The sequence below is a fragment of the Phodopus roborovskii genome, unplaced genomic scaffold (assembly GCF_943737965.1).
Source record: "Phodopus roborovskii unplaced genomic scaffold, PHOROB, whole genome shotgun sequence".
Lineage (NCBI taxonomy): Eukaryota > Metazoa > Chordata > Mammalia > Rodentia > Cricetidae > Phodopus > Phodopus roborovskii.
In genome coordinates, this window is record NW_026126618.1 from 4,256,002 (window position 1) to 4,283,011 (window position 27,010).

A 27,010-nucleotide genomic window follows, 5' to 3' on the forward strand; every position below is an offset into this window, starting at 1 on the left:
GTTAGAATTTTAAAAGAAACCTCTCATTGGTGCCTTTCTACTCAGCAGGTTTTATCTTTATGTTCATCTTGTGGTTCTGGAAAAGAAAAATTAAGCACATGGAGTGTTTCAGGATTTACAAGGTAAATGCAGAAAGCCGTGATTTGGTTGCTTTGTATGCTGGTTTATGAGCACCATTTTGATTTAAAGGAAAAAGAAAGAGAAGTGAGGATATCAGGAATATTGACTAAATAACGGGAGGTCTGCCAGCTCTTGAGGCAGCTCTTGTTTTATTCTCTTTCATGGGAAGGCCAAGAAATCTTGAGATCTGAAAAAAAATCGCAGAGCAAGAGCAGGACTCTGGGGAAGCAGGCAGGCAGAGTGGGTCTCCATCCACACAGCTTTCACAGGATGCCTGGTGGGGCAGAAAGCCAGTGCCAGCACACACCTGTGTAAACGGACGTTTTCCTGTCCTGACCTCCTGGTCCCGAATAACCGACTCAGGATGAATGTGACTAGCTCAGGCTCGGAAGTAGCTAACTCTTGCACTTACATTAACCTGTATTTCTATTCATGTGGCTCATGGCTTGTTACCTCGCTTCTTACTCATCTTGCTTGCTTGGTGGCTGGTTAGAGGCTCTCTGATTGCCCCTCAGCATCCTCAGTTTGACTGTGGCTCCTAACTTCATCCTGCCTTACTATAGGCCAGTCAGCCTCTGTATTAACCAATGAGAGTAACACCTAGTCACAGCATACACAAGGATTATTCCACAGCACACCTCACCTGTTCATCTGCCACCAGGCTTGAGGCTAACAACCTTCAGAGAGCTAGGCAAGGAGAGACTGTCGCTCCCCTCTTACAGCGGGGGAGGTAGAGGCTTAAGGCACCAGGGTGGTGGGCAATGACGTTCAAGATGAACTAGCTCAGTTAAAACATTTAACAATAAACAATTAAAGATACGTCCCTCCCCCAAGACAGCGCCCCTTACCAGCAGGAAGTAGTTTGGAAAGAACGACGCCCAAATTCCCAAATATTGTGTATAAATGTTTGTTTTCATTTAATTGGACTTTGTTATATAAAATTAAATAAAAAATACTCTATATGCAAAAAAAAAAAATAAATAAAACTACAGACAAAGACACACAGAACGAAAACACACAAAAAAAAAAAAAAAAAAAAAAAAAAAAAGATACGTCCCTGATTGGTGGAAAGAGAGGAATAAGGCTGACTAAAGGGTTTAATTTGGGGGACAGTAGAAAACACGGTTGAGAACAGAGGGAAAAAAGACAAAGGAGATGGCATTGGGATTTAATTTGCAACCTCGTAGAGAAACACCCCTCCCCCCCCCCACCAATCTCAAACCTGAATTAATTGGATTTCTTGGCAGATATTTGGTTCCTTGAGCATTTCCTAGATCCTAATTCTCTGTCGAGCACATAGATGTGGGCTGTCTTTTCACTCTGGTGACTGTCTCCATTGCTACACAAAAGCTTTTTAATTTCACACAACGTCACTTTCCAGTTTTTGATGTAATTCACCAAGTGACTAGTCTCTTGCAGAAAGCCTACACCGGGAAGAGCTTCCACTGGTTTCCTATAACTGCTTAAGAGTTCACCAGGTTTGACTCCTTAGACGGGATGAGAGGTGTGGACCTACTTTCACGCTTCTTCATGCAAGCACCAAGTTTGCTGAAGACTGCCTTTTCTCTCTCATACATGTTTTGGCATCTCTGCCAAAACTCAGGTGACAGTAGCTGCCTTGGTTTGATTCTGGGTCCTCTCTTCTTCCCTTGATCCTGTGTCTGTGCCAGTACCACGCTGTTGCTCTCATGGCTCTACAGTATGACTTGAAATCTGGTGTTGTGGCAACCTCTAGCGCTGATCTTTTTGCTAAACGTGCTAGTTTCAAGGTTCTCCTGGAGTCTTTAGGGTGTCCTTTGCACAAGATCACATCGTTTGCTGACAGGGTAATTTGACTTATCTTCTTATTTGCATCCCTTTTGTTTCCTTCTCTTGTCTTATGTGCTGTAGTTCAGAGACCAACATTCATCCTTGTTGATTTTATTGGGAATGCATTGTTTTTCCCATTTAGTATAGTATTGGCTCTAAGTTTACAGAATGTAGCCCTTATTATGTTGACATATGTTCCTAGCTTCTTCAAAGTTTTTATTATGAACAGCAAAATGGCAGGTACCCAGAGAGTTTGCCTCTGCATCTATAAACCTCTATTCACCAAAGGAGGTTTACCAAGCAGTCTGAGCAGTTAGGAGCTACAAGTGCCACATCTGGGTGATGGATTTACATTAACTGAATGGGCAAACCATTCCCTTTCTGACAAGGTGCCATTTCAATAGATGTAGATCAGGCAAGTGTGTACTATGGACTACGTACTCATCAAACATGACAGGACCCCTCCTGTGTCTCTGAAACCTCCAAGAAGGGACCCTAAGGGGGACCTCAGTACTCCTCAGAGCTCCCACCACCACGATGTCTTTCATGGTTCTAGTAACTTCCCGAAGAATCTGTATGTCAAAGGATAATTTGTCTTGGTATTCATCTCGAGCCCTTAAATGCAAGTGTTCTGGTGCCAGGCCCTGAGCCCTTGCAGCTGGACTCATCTGTATGGCAGCAAAGTACTGGCCATCTGAGGCTGAGCCTCCTCCAGACCACAAGCTTTCCTGCTCTGTCTTCTGGGAATGCCTTTCTTTCTTCCTTCCTTCCTTCCTTCCTTCCTTCCTTCCTTCCTTTCTTTCTTTCTTTCTTTCTTTACTATTCAGACTGATGCCTTATCCGTCATCATCCCCAGCTGGCTTCCCGAGAAAGGCATCCACCTTACCTGTTCAGTGGGATCCAGGAGGTGCCAACACACAAGTTGTTACCAGTAGGCACTTTAATATCGGAAATCTTCAGGGGCTTCAAGTTATACGCATACAGTAATAAAACCTAAAGAAAATAAGGCATATAAAAACAGACATCACTATACCCAAAAATCCCATCATCATTCCTTATAGAAAAGATCGCCATATTTTAAAGAGCGTTTCTGTAGAAAAGAAATAACTGAGTTTCTTTTCCCCCTGCCAACACTTTGAAGAGAAATATGAGATGTAGAAAGCGAATTTGGTTATGGCAACATAATGTGGGAAGCAGAGGCAGAGGGATTGAGAGTTCGAGTCAGCCTAGACTACATAGTGAGTTCAAAAAACAACACTGCCTAGAAAAAAAAAAGTACAAATATAATTACATGAAAATAAGTACTATTTGGAGTAATATGTGCCCTGCAGTTAGGTTCCAGTTTCAGAATTTGCAGGTCCTCTGCAGTAAGCATAGATACCTCTTGAGAACGCACTGTTTCCGGTTCCGCTCAATAGGTGCACCCTCCCCCCTCCCGGACAGCTGGGTTTCCCACTCCCACGCACCCACGGCCAGTGTTCTCCTGTATCCTCTCTTTATTCCAACCCCACACAGCTTCCCAGGCCCCTTTAAGAGAAGGGGTTCTCCTGGCGACTCGTGTGCCTGGGTAATTATTAGAGCCCCCTCCAGGCACTAGACCCTGTTAGCAGGTATGGATTCACAGAATGTGAGATGCGCAGACCCTCCGTTCACTGCAGAGGTTAGGAGCTCAGAGCTGACCTTCAACACTGACCTGCCGGGCCTGCCTGTGCTGGAATCTCTGCTTCCAAGCAAGTCAAAGCGAAGACTAAAGGGCTATCTACCGGTTAGCTACAAACTCGCAAAGACAAAAAGGGAAGGGAGTGAAAGGGATGGGACCTGGCAGCACTTTGAAGAACAGAGAGCATTTGGGAGAATCAGAGGAGAGGGAGGGGCGTCCCCAGTGCTGTCAAAGGGATCGCCAACATCAAGCATGACCTTGAGTGAGCAAAGCTCCAGGCGCCTGGCCTGACAAGGGCAGAGCAGGTGGGACTGCGTAGCTCTCACCAGGTCCCTCCCTTGCCCAAGTGGGGCGACCCAATATTCCCGTGACGCTGCTCCTGGGTGAGCCCTCTCCACTCTGCTCTGCAAACGTTAAGTCAGATCTTCTCTAGCCGTAGCTTTAGTTCTCGGGTAATATTTGGAATTAACGTATTAGGAATGTGAGCTAGCCACTCACTCGCACTGGACCATAGCAGGATGGAGCCTATTTGCATATTCTCTCTGGAATATGCAAAAGACTCAGAGGCTGGCGTTTCAGCATCCACCAATGAGCTGCTGGCTCTCCCTCCACTTACCCTGTAAAGAAGTCTATACAGCAATAAGCCTGGCACCACGGGTTGGCAGTGCTCCTCCAAGCATAGCCGATAGCCAAAGGCCCACCAGGAAGGAAGTGAAAGGCAGAAACCAAAACTAACCAAAGGAAGGGCCTCAGAGGGTCAGACATGAGACAGAACAACAGAAGCTGTCAATGACCAAAGCAAACCTCGGCAGGGAGAGGTGGCGAGTCCCTGACAAAAGAGGAGATGACACAGATGTCCGTGAGGGAGGGACACAGGGCTGCTGAAACAGAGCAAAGAATGAGGACAAAGGTGCACTGTCACCGCTAAATCAGCACAAAGGTCAATCTGTCCCCCAAAAAGAAAATCCAAAATTCAAATCATAGATAACAGGGAGAAAAGTCAACTTTGAACCCGTGGGCTCTGAATAACAGAAATTCAAGGATATACAGAGATAGCCAGAGGGAAGACTCTGATAAAGATGGAATCTGTGTGGAATGAAAATGTGATGTTCCAGGTTAAAAAGAGACTTGTCTGGATCCAGCAGAATGGATGGGAGGTGATACCCGGGCGTGCACACGTGGGACAGAAGAAAGACCCCAGAGCTTCCAGAGTCATAGAAAAAGGCCTAACAGCCCACTGGGTGTACATCCAAAGGCGAGAAAAATCAGTCAATCAAAGCGATAGCTGCACTCTGGTGCGTAACATAGACCCATTCTCAGCAACTAAGATGTGAGATCAGCCATGTCCATTAACACACGAATGGGCAGATAAAACACATTCAAAACAGAACACTGTAAAGACTTGGAAATGAAATCCCGAAATTTGGGATGTGAGGAAACCTAGAAGACAGAATGTAAAGTAAAACAAGGCAGACGCAGAAACACAAACACTGCATGGCCTGACTTATGTGGAATAAAACCGAGGTCTCATAGAAGGTGACAGTAAGTGGTACTCATCTGGAGGTCTGGGAGGGAGTTCACAGATGTTAGTTAAAGAGGGCACAGTCCGTTAAATAGGAGGATACTCTCTCTCTCTCTCTCTCTCTCTCTCTCTCTCTCTCTCTCTCTCTCTTGTGTGTGTGTGTAAGGAAGAGGTGTCATCCTGCATACATGTTCATGTGCATACTGGTGTTCACGCATGTGTACATGCACATGGAAGCCACAGGTTGACCTCATCTTTTGAGACAGTCCCTCACTGACCTCACAGCTTGACAGTTTGACTAGACTGGCTAGCCAGTGAGCCCAGGCATCCTCCTGTGTAGGTGCTTGTCTAGGCGCCTATCATGCTGGGATTCTGTTTCTTACATGGGTGCTTGGAATCTCAACTCGGGTCTTCATGTTTGCACAACAAACACTTTGCTAACTATCTCTCTAGCCCCACGGTTTTAGAATTTTAAATATCAGTGTAAATATAAACAAAATCCACCACCATTTATGAATGCACATTTGACATTATGCATTTGAAATCCTGATTAATTAAAAAAAATTTTACTTCTTTGACACAGAGATTAATGTGTTGAACAGACATATATATGTATATATATATGAATGTATATTAATAAAGCATTTACATTAAAATGTAAGCAAGAGAGTCTAAGTGCAAGTTGACAGAAGTTTCTGTAACCCACTGAAGTACCGTGTGATAATAAAATCTTACAATAACCATTCTAAAAATAGTAAGGGATGGGGGCAGCAAGAGGACAGAGAGCAGAGGAGAATGGAGTCATTTCTCAATAGCAATGTAAATTTGCCAGAGACAGCAAAGGAATGCTTCCCGTGTGTTAAATAATATATTAAATGTGAGATGTGGCAAAATATTTTTATAAGACGAAATCTCCCTGAGAGATTTGCCCAAGGCCACATGTATGCTGTTTGCTCTTGCTTTGTAAGTGTTGTCCTTGACTTCAGGAGTGCAATTTAAGATTTTGAGGACAGGAATATTATCTTGTACTTATGGGCATTTTTAAAATACTTATCCAATTAATATCATCATGTCTCTGAACTTTTCATCATGCCTGCTAGGGGGTCATGAAGTTCCCAGGTGTGGTTTGAAAGGAATTGGTCTCCAAAGAGAGTGGCGCAAAAGGGAGGTGTGGCCTTGTTGGAGGAAGTAGACTTTGAGGTCTCCTATGCTCAAGCTACGCCCACTGAGGCAGACTACTTCCTGTTGCCTGCAGGATGAAGATGTAGCCCCTTCTCTACTCTCAGCTCCCTCTCCAGCATCACGTCTGCCTGCATGCTGCCTTCCATGACAATAATGGACTAAACCTCTGGACTGTAAACAAGGCACTCCGAGTAAATGCTTTCTTTTATAACACTTGCCATGGCCATGGTATCTCTTCACAGCGACAGGAATCCTACGATATTCCCAAAAGTTGTGTGAATGAAAAAGTCTGTATGCCAGAGGCTTTCTTTCTCTTCATGTGAACAGCTGTCTGCAGCTTACATACAGGTTCAAAGCTTTTCCTGATTGAGTTTGGTACGAACTGCCTAGGTCTATGGGAAAGTGCCAGTGTGAGATCAGAACATCACATCATCAAACCCTAAACACATTTGTAGTCACGACGAGCATGGAGCAGTGGTCTGTTCACGCCTCCCCCACTTAGTATCTCTGTGATCCTGAGCGAGTTGTTGAAACATCAATGTCTCTGCCTCCTTAGTTGTAAACTGCAGATACAATCCTCCCTTTCCTTGGGATTGGCTTATGGTATACACCTAGTAGCTATACCGTACACCTAGTACACACCTACATCTGCAGGAGGACCACAATCTAGTTAACTATTCAGGCATGACTCCAAAGCCAGAGGCAACTGAAAGGAAGGCCTGGGCAATCATCTGATTCCCATAACACTCCAGGCACTAACTACAGGAAGCCTAGCTCTTACCTTGTTATCCTGCTAGACTGAGCTGGTCTGGAAAACGCAGCCTAGGAGGAGTCTAGCTCTTATTGGAAGCATAAAGACCTCCAAGAAGGAGCACAGCTCCACATCATCTTGCCCCCAACCCGGCTCAAATCCTGTACTAGTTAAACGTAAGGGTTCATTTCTCTTCAAAGCTGTTTTCACTAGTCAGATAAAGTCTTTCTGCCTGGTGTTTTGCTCCATCAGGCTTCCTGAATGTAGCCATGCTTTTTCTCTTTGCATCTTCTGTGGCCTCAAGATACCAGACCTTAGACTGTGCAGCCACACATAACACAACAGCCTTTGAGGCGATGCATGAGACCAAACTAGATCTTTATGCCCATAGAAAGGTTAGCCATCAATCCCCTTGTCCTGCTTTGCTTTCCATTGCTATGATAAATACCATGACCAAAAGAAAACTTGGAGGAGAAATGGCTCCTTTGGCTTGTACTTCAACATCATACTCTCACTGAGGGAAGCCAGGGTGTGAACTCAGGCAGGAACCGGAGACAGGAAATGAAACATGGGCCATGGAGGACTACTACTTACTAACTTGCTCCCTGCAGCACGCTCAACTTGCTTGCTTATACACCGAGAACCATCTGGCGAAGGGTGGCACCAGCCACAGTGAACGGAACCCACCCACATTAATCATTAATAATAATAATAATAATAATAATAATAAGTCCCCACAGACTTACTCACAGGACAATCTGATGGAGTCAATTTCTCAACTGACATCCCTCTCCCCGAATGACTCTAGCTTGTATCAAGTTGACACCAAACTAACCAACACAGCTTTGTCACTCATCATACCTGCTGAATGCCACTTTGAGGCTGATCACCTCATAAAATGCAATTCAGACCTCATCTGGAACCACAAAGTAGAACTTTGGTTGCTAAGAGGGGCAGGACGGTGAGGCTGGGTAAAGGCCAAGGCTCCCAGGTATAACCTCAAGAGAAATCTAAGTCATGACACCTCTGGCTCCGGATACATGTTTCTACAGCCAGGCTATGGTTGTTTGTCTGGCTAAAAGCAGCAATTCTTCAGTCTGGGAAGTTTCTTTAGATTTGTGTCTCTAGTGGCCACTTAGTTCCTATCTCTACAAGATACAGAAATTGTTTGAGAGTTACTTAATTCATCACCAAGATCTAATAGATACATTTTCTGTTATGTTCTACTTAAGTTTTTTTTTTTCAGCTAGGATAATCTGATTTCTGTTTCTGGTATTTAGAAAGTTAAGATTTTTTTAAGTTATGAACTTGAACTTAGCCCCAAAGTTCATTACCTAGAGGAAATTTCTCTCTCTCTCTCTCTCTCTCTCTCCCTCTCTCTCTCTCTCTCTCTCTCTCTCTCTCTTCTCTCTTTCTCTCTCTCTCTCTTTCAAAAAAAATCTTTCTACCCAAATCTCCCAATTTCTATTTTACTGACCCAGCAACCTTGGCTCCTCCTGGCATTCCTGCTTCTAAGTAGTCAGTAAACAGAGGTGGATAGAGTGACATGAATTTACCATGGCATTCAAATGTCCTTTATAGTGCCTGGAACATTCAAAGGGCTAAAGCAGATACAGGATTTCATTTATCTTGTATGAGACTCAAGGACTAATATGGCCTCCTACTTACTTAGGCAGATAGACTATGGAGTCAGATGGCTCCAGTCTGTGTCCTTGGCACCTCATAGTCTCCTCTTTGATGATCTCAACTCTCTCATATGGTTGCTGTCCAGCTAATGCAAACAGCATGGCTGCCATGCACCTTGCTCAGCAGGGTTCAGCATGATTACCACCTAGGGGGTTCTGAATCTCAGTGTCTAGGTATCCGACACCCAACTCCACATAAACATGTCAGTTAATGCACAGAGACAACAATATCTGAAATAATCAAGCAACTGTCAGGAATGTCTTCCAAAAAGGTTGGACTTTGGGATCTAAGAAGATGTAATCATCTAAGGAAATGTTTCTTAGTGATAATTTTTTGATGGCCACTGTATCTTTTATTGTGAAGCATGCACATACATATACATACATATACACACATTCACTGTTAAAGAAGGAAAAATGGACCCAAGGTAAGAGAAGGGGAACCAGTGATCTGCCTGTTTCCTTTTGCCTTGAGGAAAATTATCCACCTGACACAGAATGTGTAGTTGGGACTCTGTATCTAACCTCCTGATGTCAGACCATGGAGGCTTTGCTCATTGTCAGGCATGGCTGTTTGCAGGTGCTCATTGCTTCCCTAGAGATGGCAGAGCCGAAGACTCTGCATCTGACTCCTAGAAGACGGTGCCTGTCATCTGACATCAACAGAGGACATCCTGCAGCAGTCTTCCCTCCCACAAACCAACATGACATGGTGGCTTTATAAGCTGGTGACACGAGCATATTTTCAATTTTAAAGACTATTTGCTTAGATAAACATTCTGTTTCCCAACTATAAAAACCCCCAAACCCTTAAACTTGATTCTTTTTGTTGGCCTTCCTGCAAATAAATACATTCTGATAGATGATGATCAATCTACGAAATTTTGTCTTTAATAACATTTATCATGAAACAAAATTCTCACAAAGCTTTTTTTAAAAACTGATCTATGATATTTGCTTTTTTGGGGTCTTGTTTCTTTTTTTAAAAAATGCTACTTTTGAGATGGAGAGATGTCTTAGTAAGAGAGGGGACCCTGGTATAAACACCCAGCACACACGCAAAAATTCTGGTGCAGGTGCATGCTCTTGAGGCCCCCCCATTAGAGAAGCAGGGACCGATAGATCCAGGAGCTCACTGGCCAAGCAAGTACCAAAACAGTGAAACACCACGCTCAATGTTAGAGCACAGGAAGACAAGATGCCATTTTCCAGTCTCCTCTCATGTGCATGTAATGCACAGTGCACACACACACAGACATATGCACACACGCGCATACACACACACACACACACACACACTCAGAGCTACTCATGATTGACTTGTGTTGACATTCTCACCTATTAATATTTAGGGAAACACAGTTTGAGAACTACTACGGTGAATTTCCCTGAAAGATATGATAGATACACTATTTTGAAAGTTGGGTCGACTATCTGGCAAAGATTTGACTAGGAAAGAAGGGAAGAGATGGTGTGGACAGCCCTCCATAGCCATGGGCTCCTCCATTCACAAATTTAACCAACTACAGATGGAAAGTATTTTTGTTGTATCTGCTAAACATGCAAAGAGTCTTTCTTATCATTATTTCCTACATAACACAGCACAGCAACTATGCACACATTTCCTTTGTATTCGATGCTATATCTAATACAGAAGTGATTGCAAATGCACCCAAGTATGTATGTATATATGCAAATATGTCCCAAGTATGTATGTATATATGCAAATATGTCCCAAGTATGTATGTATATATGCAAATATGTGATTTTAGTGAAGAGACTAGAGAATCCATGGATTTTGGTGGCTTTAGAAAATCTGGGAATCAGTCACCTGTAGATAACAGGGAATGGCTTCCTTTAAAAGGTACGACATAGCTTTAAAGGCCTGTGGAGTGATACGGTAAATCTCTCCTTTCGTCTGAATAGGAAACACTGTAGAATTGACCCAGAGTTAGCAGGCCAGTTATAGGAGAGGGAGGGTGAAGAAAAAAAAAAGAAGAAGAAGGTGGGCCTGAGAGGTTTCTATTTTGACAGAGGTCACATGAGTCAAGGAGGTGAAGAAGTTACCAGAGGCACGCTGGAGGGGACAAAGCTTAGGTGCCGGAGAGTACAAAAGGAGACCAAGGCAAGAGACACAAAGCAAGTGAAAATGCCAGACAAGGAAAGCCCCTAAGGCTAGCATTCTAGGGGAAAGTGCCTGAGGCTCTTCTCAGAGGAAGCAATCACTGAAGCGACCATTGCAGGACTTCTACAGTAGAGGGTTTCTCTGTAAAAGGTTATACTGACCAAATGTTCACTTCTCAAAGCCTGGCCCACTTTCAAGACTCCCCTAGAATCTGAACCACTGCTCCACCATTGGTTGTTAAGGGAGTGATCCCCTCTACTGCTGCAGCTAGAGTGTTCCAAACCTTATCTCTGAATAGAATGTTTAACTCTATCGGTGCGTGTGTGTACCATAGGTTCCTCATCCTTTGGAGGTTTGTCCAGGGGAGGAATATACCACTGAAAGCAAAGTTCTTTGTTTAGCGCTTGTACTGCCATTTCTGAGCAGGATTCTGTGTAAGATGGACTGCCAAGGAGCTTCCCAGAGATGTCAGACTGCAGGGAACTCTCCCGATGAACCTAGGGAACAGTAACAATGAGAAACCATGTCAGTGAGTTGCTGATAATGAGATCATTCAATATTTAAAGTAAATTAACTGGCTGCATTAAAAAAAAAATTCTGGGAATTGTCTCAGCTTATTTTATAGAAGAGACTTTAAAACTGCCCCTAGATTATCATAGAATCAATTCTCATATAATAAATGATGCTTTCAAACCTCCTGAATGTGACAAATGTCTTTTATGTTACTAAAAATTCTGTGGGGTGGGGGTGGATACCCTGAAACTTGCTGCTAAGAAATACCCATTACATTGTTTTTGCTTTACACGCTGATGGGGAAATATCCAGAGTATGGTTAGCACAGGCTACTTGAATAGAGCTTGTGTTCATAACTTAGGATGTTTGATGGAGGCGCCATCCACAATGGAAGACACTAATTCTTCCCTCATTCCTTCCTTAAAGGAATGTGGGTGATTTGTAAGTTCAAGACCTCAGTGGGATCTGGGCCTAGCTTCTCTTGGGAAATTCAGTCAATGGGCCAGGAACACAAACGCAAAGAACGGAACAGAGAATGTCATGTGTTGTTTAAAGAGTTGCTAAGCTGACTCAGGGAGCAGAGGATGGCTGATGTTTATCAACTACACAGCAGGCTAGCCAGTGAGAAAGCAATACAGACAGCAGAACCACTCATGGAAGGTAAGCGGTTTTCAACATGAACTTCTTCCTGCTTCCAAGATCACAGTGCAGTAACTGGGAAGCGGTTTTCCTGGTAGTCTCCTGACATCTAGGGCATCCCAGGGGCTTGATGGCCATGGACAGCACATCAGCGCCAGAAACAAGAGTTAGAGGCACCTTTGTCCCTTCCATAATGCGTGTGCTTATTCGAGCTTGGACTGTGAGTACGAGTCTTCAAAATGAAAACAGAAATGGGAAAGATGCTTGACCTCAAGTGGTTCACTGGTAAAAGGAGAAAGGTGTTTTGATTGAAAGGTAATACTAAGTAGGAAACTTTCCAAAATGATCTAGAAGCTATCAAAAAAAAAATCTCTGCATAATGAAGAGTGGCATAAAGAACTGTTTCAAAATTTCTCATATGAGGACCTTCCCTGGGTTCTGACAGTTATTTTTACAAAGGATTCAATATCCATACTAGGTCAGTATAGGAAAATAGAAATCAGTTGCATTTCAATTCAACACACATAATAATTAGAACAATGTTTAATAAGTATAATAGACACCAATGTCAAACTGGGGTAATGGCTCAGTCATCAGGGCTCACATCATGAACCCCAGAGTTCTTGTAAGAATGTGAAGCATGGTGGAATGCGCTTGTAGGATCAGTGCTGGGAGATGGAGATAGCTGGATCCCTGGGGTTCACTGGCCTGAAAGTAAGTGCCAGGCCAGTGAGAGGTTCTGTCTCTAAAGCCAAGGTGGGTAGCTCCTAGAGTATGACATGCGGTTGTCCTCTGGCCTTCAAATGTAAGTGTATGTATGTGCACACCTACAAATACACATACCTGAACACACACACTTAATCAATATGAAAACATGCATTTTCCGTATCTTTAAAACATAGTGATATCTAGTTGCTGGTGACATTAATTACATATGTATATGCATACATATGAATAAATATATATATACACATATATTTATATGTACAGACACACACACACAATGGTGAGTTATGCGCCAAGTGCTTTTTATGTTTTCATAATTCTTTAAAAGGAATGGGATGACAGACCTACTATCCTATTAAAATTATATCATTCCAGCTAATCAAATACTTGGATTTGCACGGGCTACATATGCACTTAGTTAATAAGCATGCATAGCTCAGCACTGTACACGATTTTAATCATCTTCTATTTGGGACCTCTAATGTGATTTGTTTGGTACCTTTGTTTTCCATTACAAGCTCCAATAGAAATTCAATGCAACACAATACAACACAACACAGGGCAATGACAGTTATGGAAAGGGACCTATTTCTTGATGGGGGAAAACACAAGCTGAAATATCAAAGTAAGGAAACCGTTTGATTCAAGTAGCCTCGAGAGTGATTAAAGCCTCAAAAATGTTATTATAAAAATCAGTCAAGCTTGGAGATTATATCAAAAAAAAAAAAAAAATCCCCAAAGGCTTCATGCTAGTTAGCTACCTACCCCAGTGAAACGAACACATGATTAGGTACCTTGCACCTGTCAGGCAAGCGGGCAAGCGACAGTGATCTCAGAGCTGATTATCCTGGGACAGTATTCCACTAATTATATAAAAACAGGAGTATACAGGTGAAACAAAACCTTCCATAACAGCACTGACACGAGAAATGTCAGAGGTGTGTAAATCGTATCTAATGTTCTCCTGCGCAACCCCAGCCTCAGAACTGAGTTCTGAGAGTCCAGGGGGCCCTTCGTACCAGGACAATTGGGCCAGCGCTACTTTGAAAACAGACTTCAGTCAGGTACATTGGTTCCAGGGTCACATTCAGTGTGCATATGAGTGGAGCAACTAAGACACTGTTCTCAGCCTTCAGGTCCAGTCCCCTGCCTCTCCTTCCGGAGCCTAGGTATAACTAGGCAAGATGACAAAAGCCTATAAGGCTACCGCACAGCAGACTGGGGAAGGAAGGCTCTTGTGAGGTTGAGGCCAGCCTGAGCTACAGAGTAGGACTGACCTAAAATGAGACATTTCTCAAAACAAACAGGAATTGAAAGGAAATGCCAGGTGTCTAGGACATATGAAGCAATCCATACAAGAGTCCCAGTCCTTAAGAAGTGAATCAGAAGCTAGGGTGGGATGGGAAGCCCATACAGTGCTTTCCATGTTATGTGTGCTCTTGGGAGATCTTGCCTGTCTGTCTCTCTTTTGATTAACGGATTTGGGGGAAACATCTGGGACATGCACATACATTTCTGCTTCTCTTGGGAGTGAACTGTTTGTCGGTTGGACATTCTTCCTTCATGTGAGATTTGGAGAAGCCTGATGTGTCCAACACTACGTGAAGGGCAAGGACATGTACAGCCCCTCACCAGGACATAGGCAGCCACACCCTACAGTGTCAATGTTGTGATTAATAAAATTGGGTAACTTCCCCCTACTCTTATAATTCTCAACGAGCTAGAATTCAGTCCAGAATGGGGTGGGAAGAACCAGGAATATTAGAGTCCTCCAGTTACTGGAAAGATGGGGAAGCCCTTTGAAACACCTTCACACATGATTCCCAGGGATAATTCCTTGACCGTTCTTTATCTGAGTGCAGCTTGAGTTTGCTGTTGTTGTGTTGAGGTGGGGTTACATGTTGCTGCCTCAGAGGTTTCACCAGATAGCCCAGGCTGATGGGGAAACTCACCACCCCCCTGGCTCGGCCTCCTGAGTGCTTGGATTATGGACACAAGCCAACATACTTGCTCGTTAGCAGAGTTCTTACAAGATCCTTAATGAGTCTTACTTGCTTTATTATTTAAATAGTCTATGTTAATATATAATTTGTATTATAATTCAACAGTGTCTTTACCACATAGTCCATGTGGGGCTATAGTTTACAAACCTCATGGCTCAGCTCCCTGTGATCTCGAGGTCACATTGAGAAGTGTCTTGATTATTTTTAAACCATCAAATATTCTCCCATCAGCAATTTCCAAGTCAAACATTTGACATCCATTTTAATTTTCTCACTCTCCTTGCATTGTTCCTTAGGAAGAATCTCTAAAGTGGTCTAACTTCCTCTTGGTCAAAACTAAGATCTGTTTCTCCACAAACAGACCAAGACTGCACTCAGGGCTCGGCTTTTCTGTACTATCTGTGTCTATCAAGTCAGTGTTGCTTCGGCATATTGTAGGAATTCAACAAATGTTTATCGATTACTGAATTTCAAGCACATATCCCTAGTTTTGAAATGACTTGTTCGGTATAATCACTATTTCAGTAGTTTGTTTAAACATCCCTATTACTCAAGATCATGATGGTTTTAACAGTAACTCTTAAAATTTTATTTATATCCATCTTTTTATGCCTCCTTACTGGGGAGTTCTAAGTTCTCATATTACATATTTTGAAAAAAAAAAACAATCAAATTCAATAGACCTTTCCCAAATAAAAAGTTCTCCAACTCTTAATCCATCTAAAGTTTTCACTTCTTTAATCTATTTATATTAATTCTTGTGAGAAGTACAATGAATACTTTACACATTTAAAACAAATAAAAAGAACTTGGCTGTGGATTTAGAAAGACTCATACTAGGCTATGGCAAAGGTATGACACTGGAATTTTCATCAGATCTTAGCAAAATGGCTGCCAGAAAGACATTGATTTTCGGGAATATAGAAGATTCCAGAGCCTTGCAAAGGTTAGTGGGAATGACAAGAAAGAAGACTTGAAGTAGAATCATCCTGAAACTGCAATTGGCATCATGGTCCTCCCTATAGAAACGAGCCTCCTAGGAAGCCTGTACCACTTGGAGGCTGATGCGATCCTTTCTGACTCCAAGACAATTCGCAGGGATAAATGTTTTAGAAGCTTACCTTGCCTGATGTTTCAAACAGGACCTTCTCTGGGGGATCGGGGCTTTCCACACCTTGAGTAAGTTCCTTTGGAAACCCATCAATGCACGAGGAGGAGAAGAGCTGCAAGAACCGCTTCAGGAACATATGCATTTCTTTTTGGCGCAAAATCAGTTCAGAGTTGTACAGGGAAGTGAGGAGCATGTCGTCAGGCAATGAAATCCCTGAGACCGGAGTTGCAGATGCTTGGGGAACAGAAAGATCATTATTGAGGCTCTTGTGGGGGGCAGAGTGGTCTCAGTCTTGGTATTAGTTCTTTGCCTGCTATGGTGCACCAACCAGCCAGTGTCTCTCCACCAGCTTGCTCTGTAGGATTCCCATGCTAATGGCTGCGGATTGCCACGGGATTCAGAGACATCCAAGGATATTGCTGCTTGCTGGTTGTAAATGCTGCTAACAGCTGCACTGTCTGTTCTGTCGACCTGTCTTGTTTTGGGTTCCCACAAAACAGACCCTGTCATGGAGATTTAGATGTGTGGTATTCTTCTGAAAAGGAATCTCAAAGACTTTTGTAGATGGTCCGGGAAATTGGGGTCAAGAGGAAGGAAGATTTAGAAGGGCGAATAAATGAATTGGGATGGGTGTGTGGGAAACAAGGGCTCGGTCCTGCTAAGGTATTCTGGGGACAACAGAGACATGAAGGACAGTCTCCATCAAGTCAAAAGGTGGAATGCTTCTCTATGTCCCCTACCTTATTGGTTAAGATCACTACTGGATGTAGGAGGCTTGGCACATGCAGGCCATGTTTACACGATGGACAAAACCCTAAGAAAGCCCAAAGCAGAAAAGCAGAGAAAGGAGTCCTTCTGTGGAAAGTGCCAGCTATTGCATTCAGAGGCAAGCTGGCCACTGTGGTGGCAGGGCATCTTCAGGGATGTCTCTTCAAGCTCAAGGCCACATCCATCCCCTCTGGATAAGTTTCTGTCACTCCAGAACACAGTACAATAAGCTTGTCAACCCTGAAACCTTCCCTAGTGATCCCTTGCTAATGCCTGACCAATGTGCTCAGCCATCTGTGCCTGAGTTTGGTTGCCCTGTTTGCCTCTCAGTCACTGGAGCCTGCCATGGATCAGTCTTTGTTGACAGCATTCATGAGCAACACTAGGTCACTAACTTCATGGGCACAGCCAAGGCATAATAAGAAGCTAATATTGTCAAAATAACCATGGAAATGGCTGATGTGAGCGGGCCTCACCAGTTTTCCTGGATATTCTGTGTTCTGGCTAGTTTTATGTCAACTAGATTCATTTGGGAATGGGAACCTCACTTGAGAAAATGCCCCCGCTAGACTGGCCTATGGGCAAGCCTGTGTGATATTTTCTTAACTTATGGCAGATGTTGAAGGGCCCAGCTCCCGGTGGGTGGGGCCCCTCCTGAGCTGGAAGTCCTGGGTGTGATAAGAAAGCAGGCTGAGCAAACACACAGGGAGCAAGCCAGTAAGCAGCATCCTCCATGACCTCTGCATCAATTCCTGCCTTGAGTTTCTGCCTGTGTCCTGAGAATTGTAAGGTAAGCATAAACCCTTTCCTCCTCAGATTCCTTTGGTTTTGGTATATTATTACAGCAGTACAACCCAAACTAAGACAAGTAGTGATTTTTAAAGTTATAATTAAATATCCTTATCCTATCCAAATCATACATTGCATCTCTTTTACATGCTAATACTGGAACACACCCTAAAGTAAAATTCTGCCTTATTCATTTGTAACCTGTCAACTCTGTAGTCCCTGGTTTTTGACTGTTTGGCTCTATGGACCACTTTTGCAATCTTGGGAAGCCACCAGAGCCCTCTCTGTCATGCTGTTTTAAAATATATGAAATAAGATATGTGGAATTTCCACAGACACCAGTAACACTGAAATATTATTCTAGCTGGAGCTCCCTGCATTCTAGGTTCAAATCCCTGAAATATAAAATAAATCTTATGATCATGTAGGAGGATGATAGCTTTTGACATCAGAAAGATGTCAAAACAACTTTATACTCTAAGTTAGAAATGTGACCTAAGTAGGAAAAGGAATGTAATACCCCCACCTTATTTCAACACATAAAGCCTCACCTAGCAGCTTGCTCATGTTGTTAATTCTCTGTAGATGTATATAGTAGCGAATGAGAAGGATCCATGTAATATCCACTTTGGTATGAGCCTTCCTTTTAGCATCTATGCAGTCATAAATATCGTCATTTTGGTGCAAAACTGAACTGCAAGTCTGGAAAGTAACTTGGTAGTTTTCTGAAAGTAAAAACAATAACAACGATAATAATAATACAATGCTATGCTTTCCTTGGAAGAAATCTATGCACAGGGTCTGCGGCAGAGGTAGAGAACACAACTCACAAAGGAAAGATTGTAACACAAGCATATGTTCAATGTTTTAAAGTAATTGTAGATCACAAAGGTACCAAACATAATGTTAAAAGAAAAAGACTGAGGGAAGATATTCAGCACATTCATTGCTACTGTTTCCTTAAAAATAAGGAATATTTTTATTCTGTATCTATGAGTGTTTTGCATGCATGTATGTGGACCATGCACATGCCTGGTATACACAAAGACCAAGAGAAGGTGTCAAATCCTCTGGAACTGGAGTTTTGGGTAGTTGTGAGCCAGCATGTGCATGCTGGAAACTGAACCCAGGTCCTTTGTAAGAGGACCAAGCATTCCTAACTGCTAGGAGATCTGTCCAATCCCCAACTTGATTGATTGATTGATTGATTGATTGATTGATTGATTGATTGTTCTGGGAATTGAACCTAAGGTCTTATACCTGATAAGCAAGCATTTTGCCTGTGAGCTATAACCACAACACTGCTTCATTTTATGCAACACATATAAAGCCTTTGTAAAAAAACAATTTTCAAAAAGCCAGAATAGCCTAATTTCATCAAGCAGCTCATAGAAAAGGTGTGCAAAGAATTTCAACAAGCAACCAGTAAGGCTTAAATGAGAAAAACAAAATTGTGGAAATACAAATTCAAAATGAAATACCCTTTTCTTTCCCTTGGGAAGTGACCCTGTATATCTGACTACAGTGAGTGTTAGTGGTGACTTGAAGAAAATGGAGTGTGTGTATGTGTTTCCTTGTGTAAGTGCAAAAAAATATGGCAGGATGTAACAACATGGAAAATGAAGACACTTGCGTGTGCACACAGAGTCCTGCTCAAAGATGTGCCTGGTAGTTTTGCAATAGAAAAAGGAAGTTGTCAAACAGAAGACAATTTACTCATCTGACATCGTGGACGTGGAGAGGAATCAGAGTGAACCAGATCCATCCATAAAGAAGAAACTGCAATATAGTGGTTCAGGCCATGTCTCAAAAGTGCTGATCACTAGTGTGAGACCTTGAAAATGCCTGGGCACAGTAAGAGTGCTGATGGGGAGGTACTGTAAATTAATAATGAGCTAACATGCAGACTTGATGTGAGAAAAGTAGTTTGGTACCACTGATGTAAATCCAAGGGCAATGCCTCGTGTCGCTAATGTACAAACAACGGTTACATACGGTAGTTGGTCAGGGAATAGCAATTGTCTCTGGGGACAGAGGAAATGGAGCTGAGTGCTGAGTGGGGTCCTCTGTGGGTAATGGTCTAGGCTTGTTTCCTTGACTAACAAAACGCATTCCCGTGAAATTTTTGTTACCAGGGAGTGAGGTTACTCTGGTTGTCTAACTACCTAACACCATCCACCTTAGAAAGCAGAACACTTCTCATGCTTTTAAAGTACCATGTAAAACAAACAAACAAACAAAACAAAAAACAAACCGGTCCTTAAATTTCCTTGTCTCTGTCTGAAGCCATCAGCGACAAATAACCATCAACCAAACTTTTGTACTAGGAACCATACAATTGTTATCATATATTTTTTATAGTATTTTGGAAACCCTTGTTTGAATAAAATTTATGATCTTATTTTACATACCAATCCCAGTTCCCTCCCCTTCCCATCCTCCCATTCCCCCGCACCATCTCCGCATCCCACCCCTCATCCTCCCCTCAGAGAGGGTGAGACTTCCCATGGGGCATCATCAAAGTCTATCACATCATTTGGGGCAGGACCTAGGGCCTCTCCAGTGTATCTAGGCTAAGAGAGTATCCTCCATAGGGAATGGGCTCCCAAAGCCCATTCGTGCACTAGGGATAAATTCTGGTTCCACTGCCAGAGCTCACATAGACTGCCCAACACCCCCCCCCAACTGACACCCACGTTCAGGGGCCGTGTTTCAGTCTTATGCAAGTTCCCCAGCTGTCAGTCTGGAGTCCATTATACTTTCACGTTTTAGCCAAGCTGTTCATAGGTGTAGTTCATTGACTCTTTTCATTGTTTCATAGTATTCTATTAAATAAACATAATATATTTACCTACTCTATTGTTTACAGACATGAGAGTTCTTTCTGATCATATCTTTGGTTTTCAAATTTTTACTCATTTTTATTTTGTGTGAATGAGTGTTATTTTGTATGTAGTATGTGCACCATGTGAATGCCTGGTATGCATGTAGGCCCAGAGAGTTGAATTCCCTGTAAATGGAGTTACAGGCGGTTGTGAGCTGCCATGTTAGTGCCTTCAAGTACAGAACCATCACCCAGCCCCTGTCTTTTGCTGTTTTAAACAAGACTGCCACAAATATTTGAGTATATACTATTTGATACTTAAGTGTACTAATTACTGGGAAATAGATTTAGTGGTTCATTTTCTGGTACTTTTAAAAATGTCATATTTGTGTAACTTTTTCAATGTTTATCGACAACCACAAAATAAAACTTGTTAAACTTGTTACTAAAGCTTCATTAAGTTTACATGCCATCTTTAAAAAAGACTTACAGGAGTGTGTCCCATCAGCCAGAAAGATAAGAAGATCTCTGTGTTTGTCAATAGCTTTTGATGAGCTCTTTATTAATAACTTTTGTTAATTGCTAGTAATTTAACTTTTTAAGAAGTATTATCTTGCTGGGTTTGGTGGTACACACCTTTAATACCGGCATTTGGGAGACAGAGGAAGTCAGACCTCTGTGAGTTTGAGACCAACCTGGTCTATAGCAAAAGTTCTAGGACTGCCAGGGCTGTTACACAGAGAAACCCTGTCTTGAAAAAAACAAACAAACAAACATAACACCAAAAACAAAAAAAGGAGGCATTGTCTCCAAAATCTATAGAAATAAAACCTTTCACATTTCTTTGAGAATTTCATATAAGAGTTCACTTTATGAACATCTCTACCCTTCCCTCTCTCCATCCAACTCCTCCCTGTCTCCACGCTTTGCTCCTCCAATTCATGATTCTATTAATTATTATACACACACAAACTATTGGCTCTGATTAGTGTTGTCTTTTTGTACAAGTCTTTCAGGCTGACGATTTAGGATTGGATAACCTATCAGAGTGCTTGTCCCTAGAGAAAACAAATTCTTCCCCTCCCTCTACCTCCACTCAGCAGCCATTGATTGCCTGTAACTCCTCATATAGGGATGGGGCTTTATGAAATTCTCCTCCATACACATTGGCATATTCACCAGTGTGGTCATTTTACAGGACTTGTTCAGGCTGCCATATTTAATGGATTTGGCTTCCTTATGTCCAAGAGATACTATCTTGCAGCAGCATCAGACCTTCTTTCCCTCTTCCCCAATTCTGCCTGAGCCTTGGGTGTAAAGGATGTGTTGTGGATATGCCAACTGGGGCTAGGTACCCCAAGGCAACTTACTGTCCACTTTTGGGCCAGTTGCAGTAGTAGTAGCCTATGTCTACTGCAAAAGGAAGAGTCATTGATGGTGTGTGTGACTTAACTCTTTCCTATGGATAAATTGCACTTAGAATACAGTTGGAAGCTACATTGACTTAGGAAAAACTTAGGTTTTCTTCTGGGGTGTTACATGTTCTTAAGCCATGGATTCTTGCCTAGACTTAAAGTTCCCTTCTATACAGAAGGTCTTAAGTCCAATAAGACCAACTGTCGGTTACCACTGAGATGTAAGTGCCACCATTACATCATTGGAGCCATTCTGCCAGGCCAGTTGCTGTGGTGGTTCACAGGATTTACAGTGGCTGGGACCACCTTCCAAAACTATGGGAGCTAGTTCTCAGGGAGGAGCCTTGCAGGTCAGCAACATCTTGATTCATCGAGCCAGTGGCCTAAGCTATGGGATCTTCAGCAATAGGACCCTATCCTCAAGTTCCGGGAGACAACCGAAGGCAATAGCAATAGCCTATGTTTTTACTGGGGGAGGGAGGGGGGGAGATGGTATATTGGACCCCAACCCTGACTCAAAGAAAGACATCTCTTGCCTGGCACTGGGGTTCTTTATAGACAGACAGACTATGGCTCATTAATAGCATAACTTTCATTAAGCTATGTATATATGTATATGTGTGTCACAAATATGTGAATTACATTTAATATACATTTGTATATACACATTCACACACAAACACAATATTCCTTTAAATAAGTTTATTTTCCTAAGTAAACGTATGCTTCCCTGTGGCTTTTCAAACCTCCTTACGTAGTGTAATCTCTTGTTTCCTCGTGCTCTGTTAACCTCCTTCCCCATCTCCAATTAACCCCTCCCATTTTTCCTCTTTCCTCGTTTATAGTTCCTGTCTCCCTCTCTGGAGCCCCTTTTATGCACCTTCCCCTTGGTACCTCTCTGCTTTCTTGGCTTCTGCAGCTAAATCATGTGTGTTGTCTGTCTCTCAGTTACCTAAATCATACAATGTTTTCCAGATCCATTCATTTCCCTACAAGGTTCATTTTTCTTTACAGTCAATTAAAATTCCACTGTGTGTGTATATATGGCATTTTCACTAGCCAGCCATTACGATGGCTAGGTAGGCTGATTCCATTTCCTAGCTATTGTGAACAGAATGGCAAGGAACGTGTCCTCTGCAGCAAGATGTCCGGTGGTAGCGCTGGCTCATTTGGAAGATATCCTTTTAGCCTTTACAATGGTTCCTACACTGATCTCCAGCAGCTGCACCAGTTTGCAATCCTACAGTGAATTAGTGTTACCCTTTCCCGCCCCCCCCCCCACACACCCTGACCAGCATTTGCTGCCAGTTGTTTTCTTGGCCTTAGTCATTGTGGCTGGGGTTGGATGAAATCTCAAAGCAGTTTTAGTTTACATTTTCCTGACTGTTAAGGGCATAAGGACATAGAACAGAGTTTTAGGTAAGAAACAGCCTCTTGCATGAAGCAACCCTGCGAGATGTACCTTCTAGTCCACAGCTTGGGGCCCTGTATGTGGGAATTATCCATGGCTAACAACACTTCACTATTACTTCCTTCCCTCCTATGTGCTACGCAAGGTAGATGTCCAGGGCAATTCTGAAGTCATGATAAGCATTGCATTCATTCACTCCTGCTTCTGGAGGGGAGAGTGGAAGAGCTTAGCATTCAGACCCAGGGGATGCGTGCTATGAGGAATTTTTTCCCCACTCAGAACCCTATTATTTTGTTGTATGTTCAATTGTGTGTGTGTGTGTGTGTGTGTGTGTGTGTGTGTGTGTGTGTGTGTGTACACAGGTGCCAATGTCGTCGGATGCCCGGGTGCTGGAGTTACGGGTGTCTGTGGGCTGCCAGGCTTGGGCACTGGGAATTGAACTCAGGTCCCCTGAAGGAGCAGTGAACGTGCTTAACTGCTGAGCCATCACGCCAGCCCCTTAGTTCTTTTTTTTTTTTTTTTTTTTTAATGAAGGAAATGTCCATTAACTCAGTGTTAGAGTCATGGATGATAGTTTAACTTTATTGGATTTTCTGTGTGTGTTTGAGATGATGATTATTTTTCTCTTTTCATCTACTAATGTAGCGATTGGCTTTAATAGATTTTTCTAATTCTGAATTACATTTGCATTTCTGGAAGTAATCCAATCTGGCACCATGTATCTTTCAACACGCTGCTTATTTTCACTAGTCAGGCATGTACGTGATCAAAAATAAAAGTCTCTCTGCAAAGGCAAGTATTTTTATCCACTTGTACTTTAACCTCTTCTAGTGTTTAGTTCCAGCACTGACAACTATTTTGTTTTCTAGCAGTTTTCCTTAATTGTCAGTTTTGAAGAATGCATTGAGTAGCTTCCTGCAACATTAGCTCAGAGGCCACTCCTCTCCATCCTTCATAACTGCAGTGGTGCATCACCCCATCCGGTTCTCCTACCCTACACCCATATTCCACAAGCTCTCTAGTTGCATCCGATACGGATGATATCTCTGGCTATCTTACTTTACAGCCTAACAGCATCTGCCCCTTTGCCCCCTTCTGAGATTTCTTTTTTCGAACTTCACAACTTTTATGCTTTCATCTGTATTCATAACCTTTACTCATTTCATCTCTAAGATGAAAATCAATAAAGAATATTTGTTGAGTGTGGTGGTGCTCCTATGATTCCTGTTCTTGGAACGTGGAGCCAGGAGCGGCAGGAATGCAAAGTCACCCCTGGATATATAATACCCCACCTCAAAAATAATATTTACATTCGGATTAGGATTAGGACTGCTTAGTTCAATACGACCAAATTTCTTTCATGAAGACTTAATGTCAGAATCCCGCAAGCCATACAAAATAAAGCTTTTAGCATGCAGATCAAAAGGATTGTTTTAATTTGCACCAGCCACGAAATCATGCCATGACTTCTTCATTGGACCTTGAATCTTTAATCTCCGAATAGTTTTTCCTCCCTGAGAGATAACAGTTTCATTTCACCATATTCTTAAGGTCTTCTAACTTCATAATTATCCCAACTGCGGCCTTGCATTAACTCATGTCTCCTGGCAGTGTTCTTGAGACCACCAAACTTCCAATCTACTTTACACAGATGCAGTATAGGTAGTCGCATAGTGAAACGTACATGTAAATGTGAGCGATTAAAGAAAGACAGGGGCACTAGAAGACATCTTTATGATTTTATATGTAAGAAAATATTTGTATGATCAAATATCAAATATGCAAACCACAACAGGAAACACCTGGGTATTAAGGCACATGCCCATGCTCCCAGAACACAGGCAGGGGGAGTTAAAGACAAATCTGAGCTACACAACAAGACCCTGCACAATAATAGAAAGTAAACCTAAAGTTAAATAAAATCAAAAGACAAACAGAATGGGAAAAGATAATTGCAAGATGTACAATCAGCAAAATGTCCACATCCATATATATATAAGGCGTCTGCAGCTCTCTTAGATGGAAAGAAAGCTCCCAAGGAAAAAATGCAGATGGTTCTTGAATAAGAGGAGTCCTGCAAAGAGTGTGCCACAGCCAATAAACAATACAGAATACAGCATGTTCAGCATCATACATTACAAAGTAAAATGTCATGGAGACCTCGTAGAGATGCACATAAGCCCTCTGGGGCAGCAATCCCCTCCCTTGATGTACGTATGTATGCATGTATGTATGTATGTATGTATGTATGTATGTATGTATGTCATGATCACCTGTATCCACAAGATGATACAGAGCATTCAGAGCAGGCTCTTTCCCAGCAGTCTTCAGGGTTTACCTGTGGATAATCAACAGTGCTATTATAGCAACCATGGCTGACTCTCACAGTCAGCACTGAACAAAAGACGCCAGCTACAATAGTGATACTGGTTCATTTGCACAGAATCCTACAGCTGGCCAGACTTGTGTTAGAGGTTAGAGGGCAGCAGCAGGGTGAGCAGTGGCCAGGAGGGGTCACCAGGTGGACTTCCGGGGCACCGGCATTGGTCCACACCTTGATCAGTGATAGTTACATGGCATTTCTTCTGTGACAAACAACCTGAGTTCTCACAATTTGTGTTCTGTTTTATGTTTATGTTCTCACACAGTAAGATTTTTTTTTTGTCCATAAATCGGTTTGATGACTTTGACACTAGACATCAGCACGGCCTCCTCTTTTACAAACCAACAAACAACAAAGAAAACAAATACCAACAACCCGGTTCAATTTGGAATAAATCAAGGAAAAGAGGAAATCTCAAACCACAAAATGTGGAGAGTCTTTCCCAAAGCAGATGCCATCGAACAGAGAGCACAGACAGACAAGGAGGCCGAGGGTGACATTGAGCTGTAAGTCCCAGACACAAACTGAAGAGGAAGGGCAAGGCTGAGGGGCCAGGCAAATTCACTGTATTTAAAAAATGAATTAAAAATGTAAAGGTAATACGATAATCCAAAACTATGACACAACTTTTCAAAGTCAGAAACGGAAAGCCAGTGGCATTTCATATACAGCAGTGGTTCCCAACCCTTTAATCAGCCCCTCATCTTTGGTGACTCCCAACCATGATATTATTCTCTTTGCTACTTCATAACTGTGACCTTGCTACTGTTATGAACTGCAGGGTAAGTATTTTAGGAGAAGGAGGGTTGCCCTCTCCAAAGAGGTCTTGACCTACAGGGTAAGAACCACTGATGTAGAGTGAGTTGTATTTCACTGGCCACTGACATGCACCCCAAACCTAGACACATACAGCGTCGCACAGTGACTCCCCAATGCTCACCCTGAGGTCTACGGATCTGCAAGTCCTGTTTGCAGTCATTGTCCCTGGGTGAAAGCTCCGTCAACCTAACCATGACACTGTACAAAGACAGAGCTGAGAAACAACCCCTTCCTGCCTCTGCGGTAGAATCACACATCAGCATGACACACGGCTTCCATTTACCAATGTTCATCTGAGGTTGAGTTTGTGCTTGTCTAATAATATCAGCACAGAAACCTCTGACAAGAACTCTCTTCATGCCAATGTCGGCAAGAGAGCAAGAGCTCAGAGCAATGAACTGTGTTCCCAACCTAACAGCTGATGATGGAGTATGCTGCCATTTGCAAGGATGGCACCGGGAAGCAGTGAGCTGCGCCTTAATGGGGAGCGAGGGAGGGGGACAACGCGCTGCCTCGCTGTCCTTGTGTTCTTCATGTGCAACAAATTAATTAAAATGCCAGTTTCATTTAGTCATCCCAGCTTGATGAAGCAGGACAAGTCATTAAGGCTATTAGCCAGCCACTCTTCTTACTTCATATTCTGTGTGAAGACATGGAGAGCATGTAGGCCCCTCTACTGCGTGTGCAGGCACAAGGCTGTTGCAGAGTGGCAGCTGCATGTGCCCTCCCCCCAGCTCCAGAGGACACCACTTAAC

General features: G+C 42.7%; 1 protein-coding gene across 1 annotated transcript in view; it reads right to left on the reverse strand.

Moving 5' to 3' along the window:
- Nucleotides 1–27,010, reverse strand: part of Cfap54 (cilia and flagella associated protein 54) — a 244,454-nt gene that overhangs the window by 27,328 nt on the left and 190,116 nt on the right. The window contains exons 62-65 of the mRNA XM_051206281.1: nucleotides 17,955–18,128; nucleotides 15,857–16,080; nucleotides 11,184–11,351; nucleotides 2,816–2,922 (exon numbers count right to left, since the gene is read on the reverse strand). Coding sequence (XP_051062238.1) covers nucleotides 2,816–2,922; nucleotides 11,184–11,351; nucleotides 15,857–16,080; nucleotides 17,955–18,128 — 673 coding nt within the window. The remainder of the gene's footprint in view (nucleotides 1–2,815; nucleotides 2,923–11,183; nucleotides 11,352–15,856; nucleotides 16,081–17,954; nucleotides 18,129–27,010) is intronic.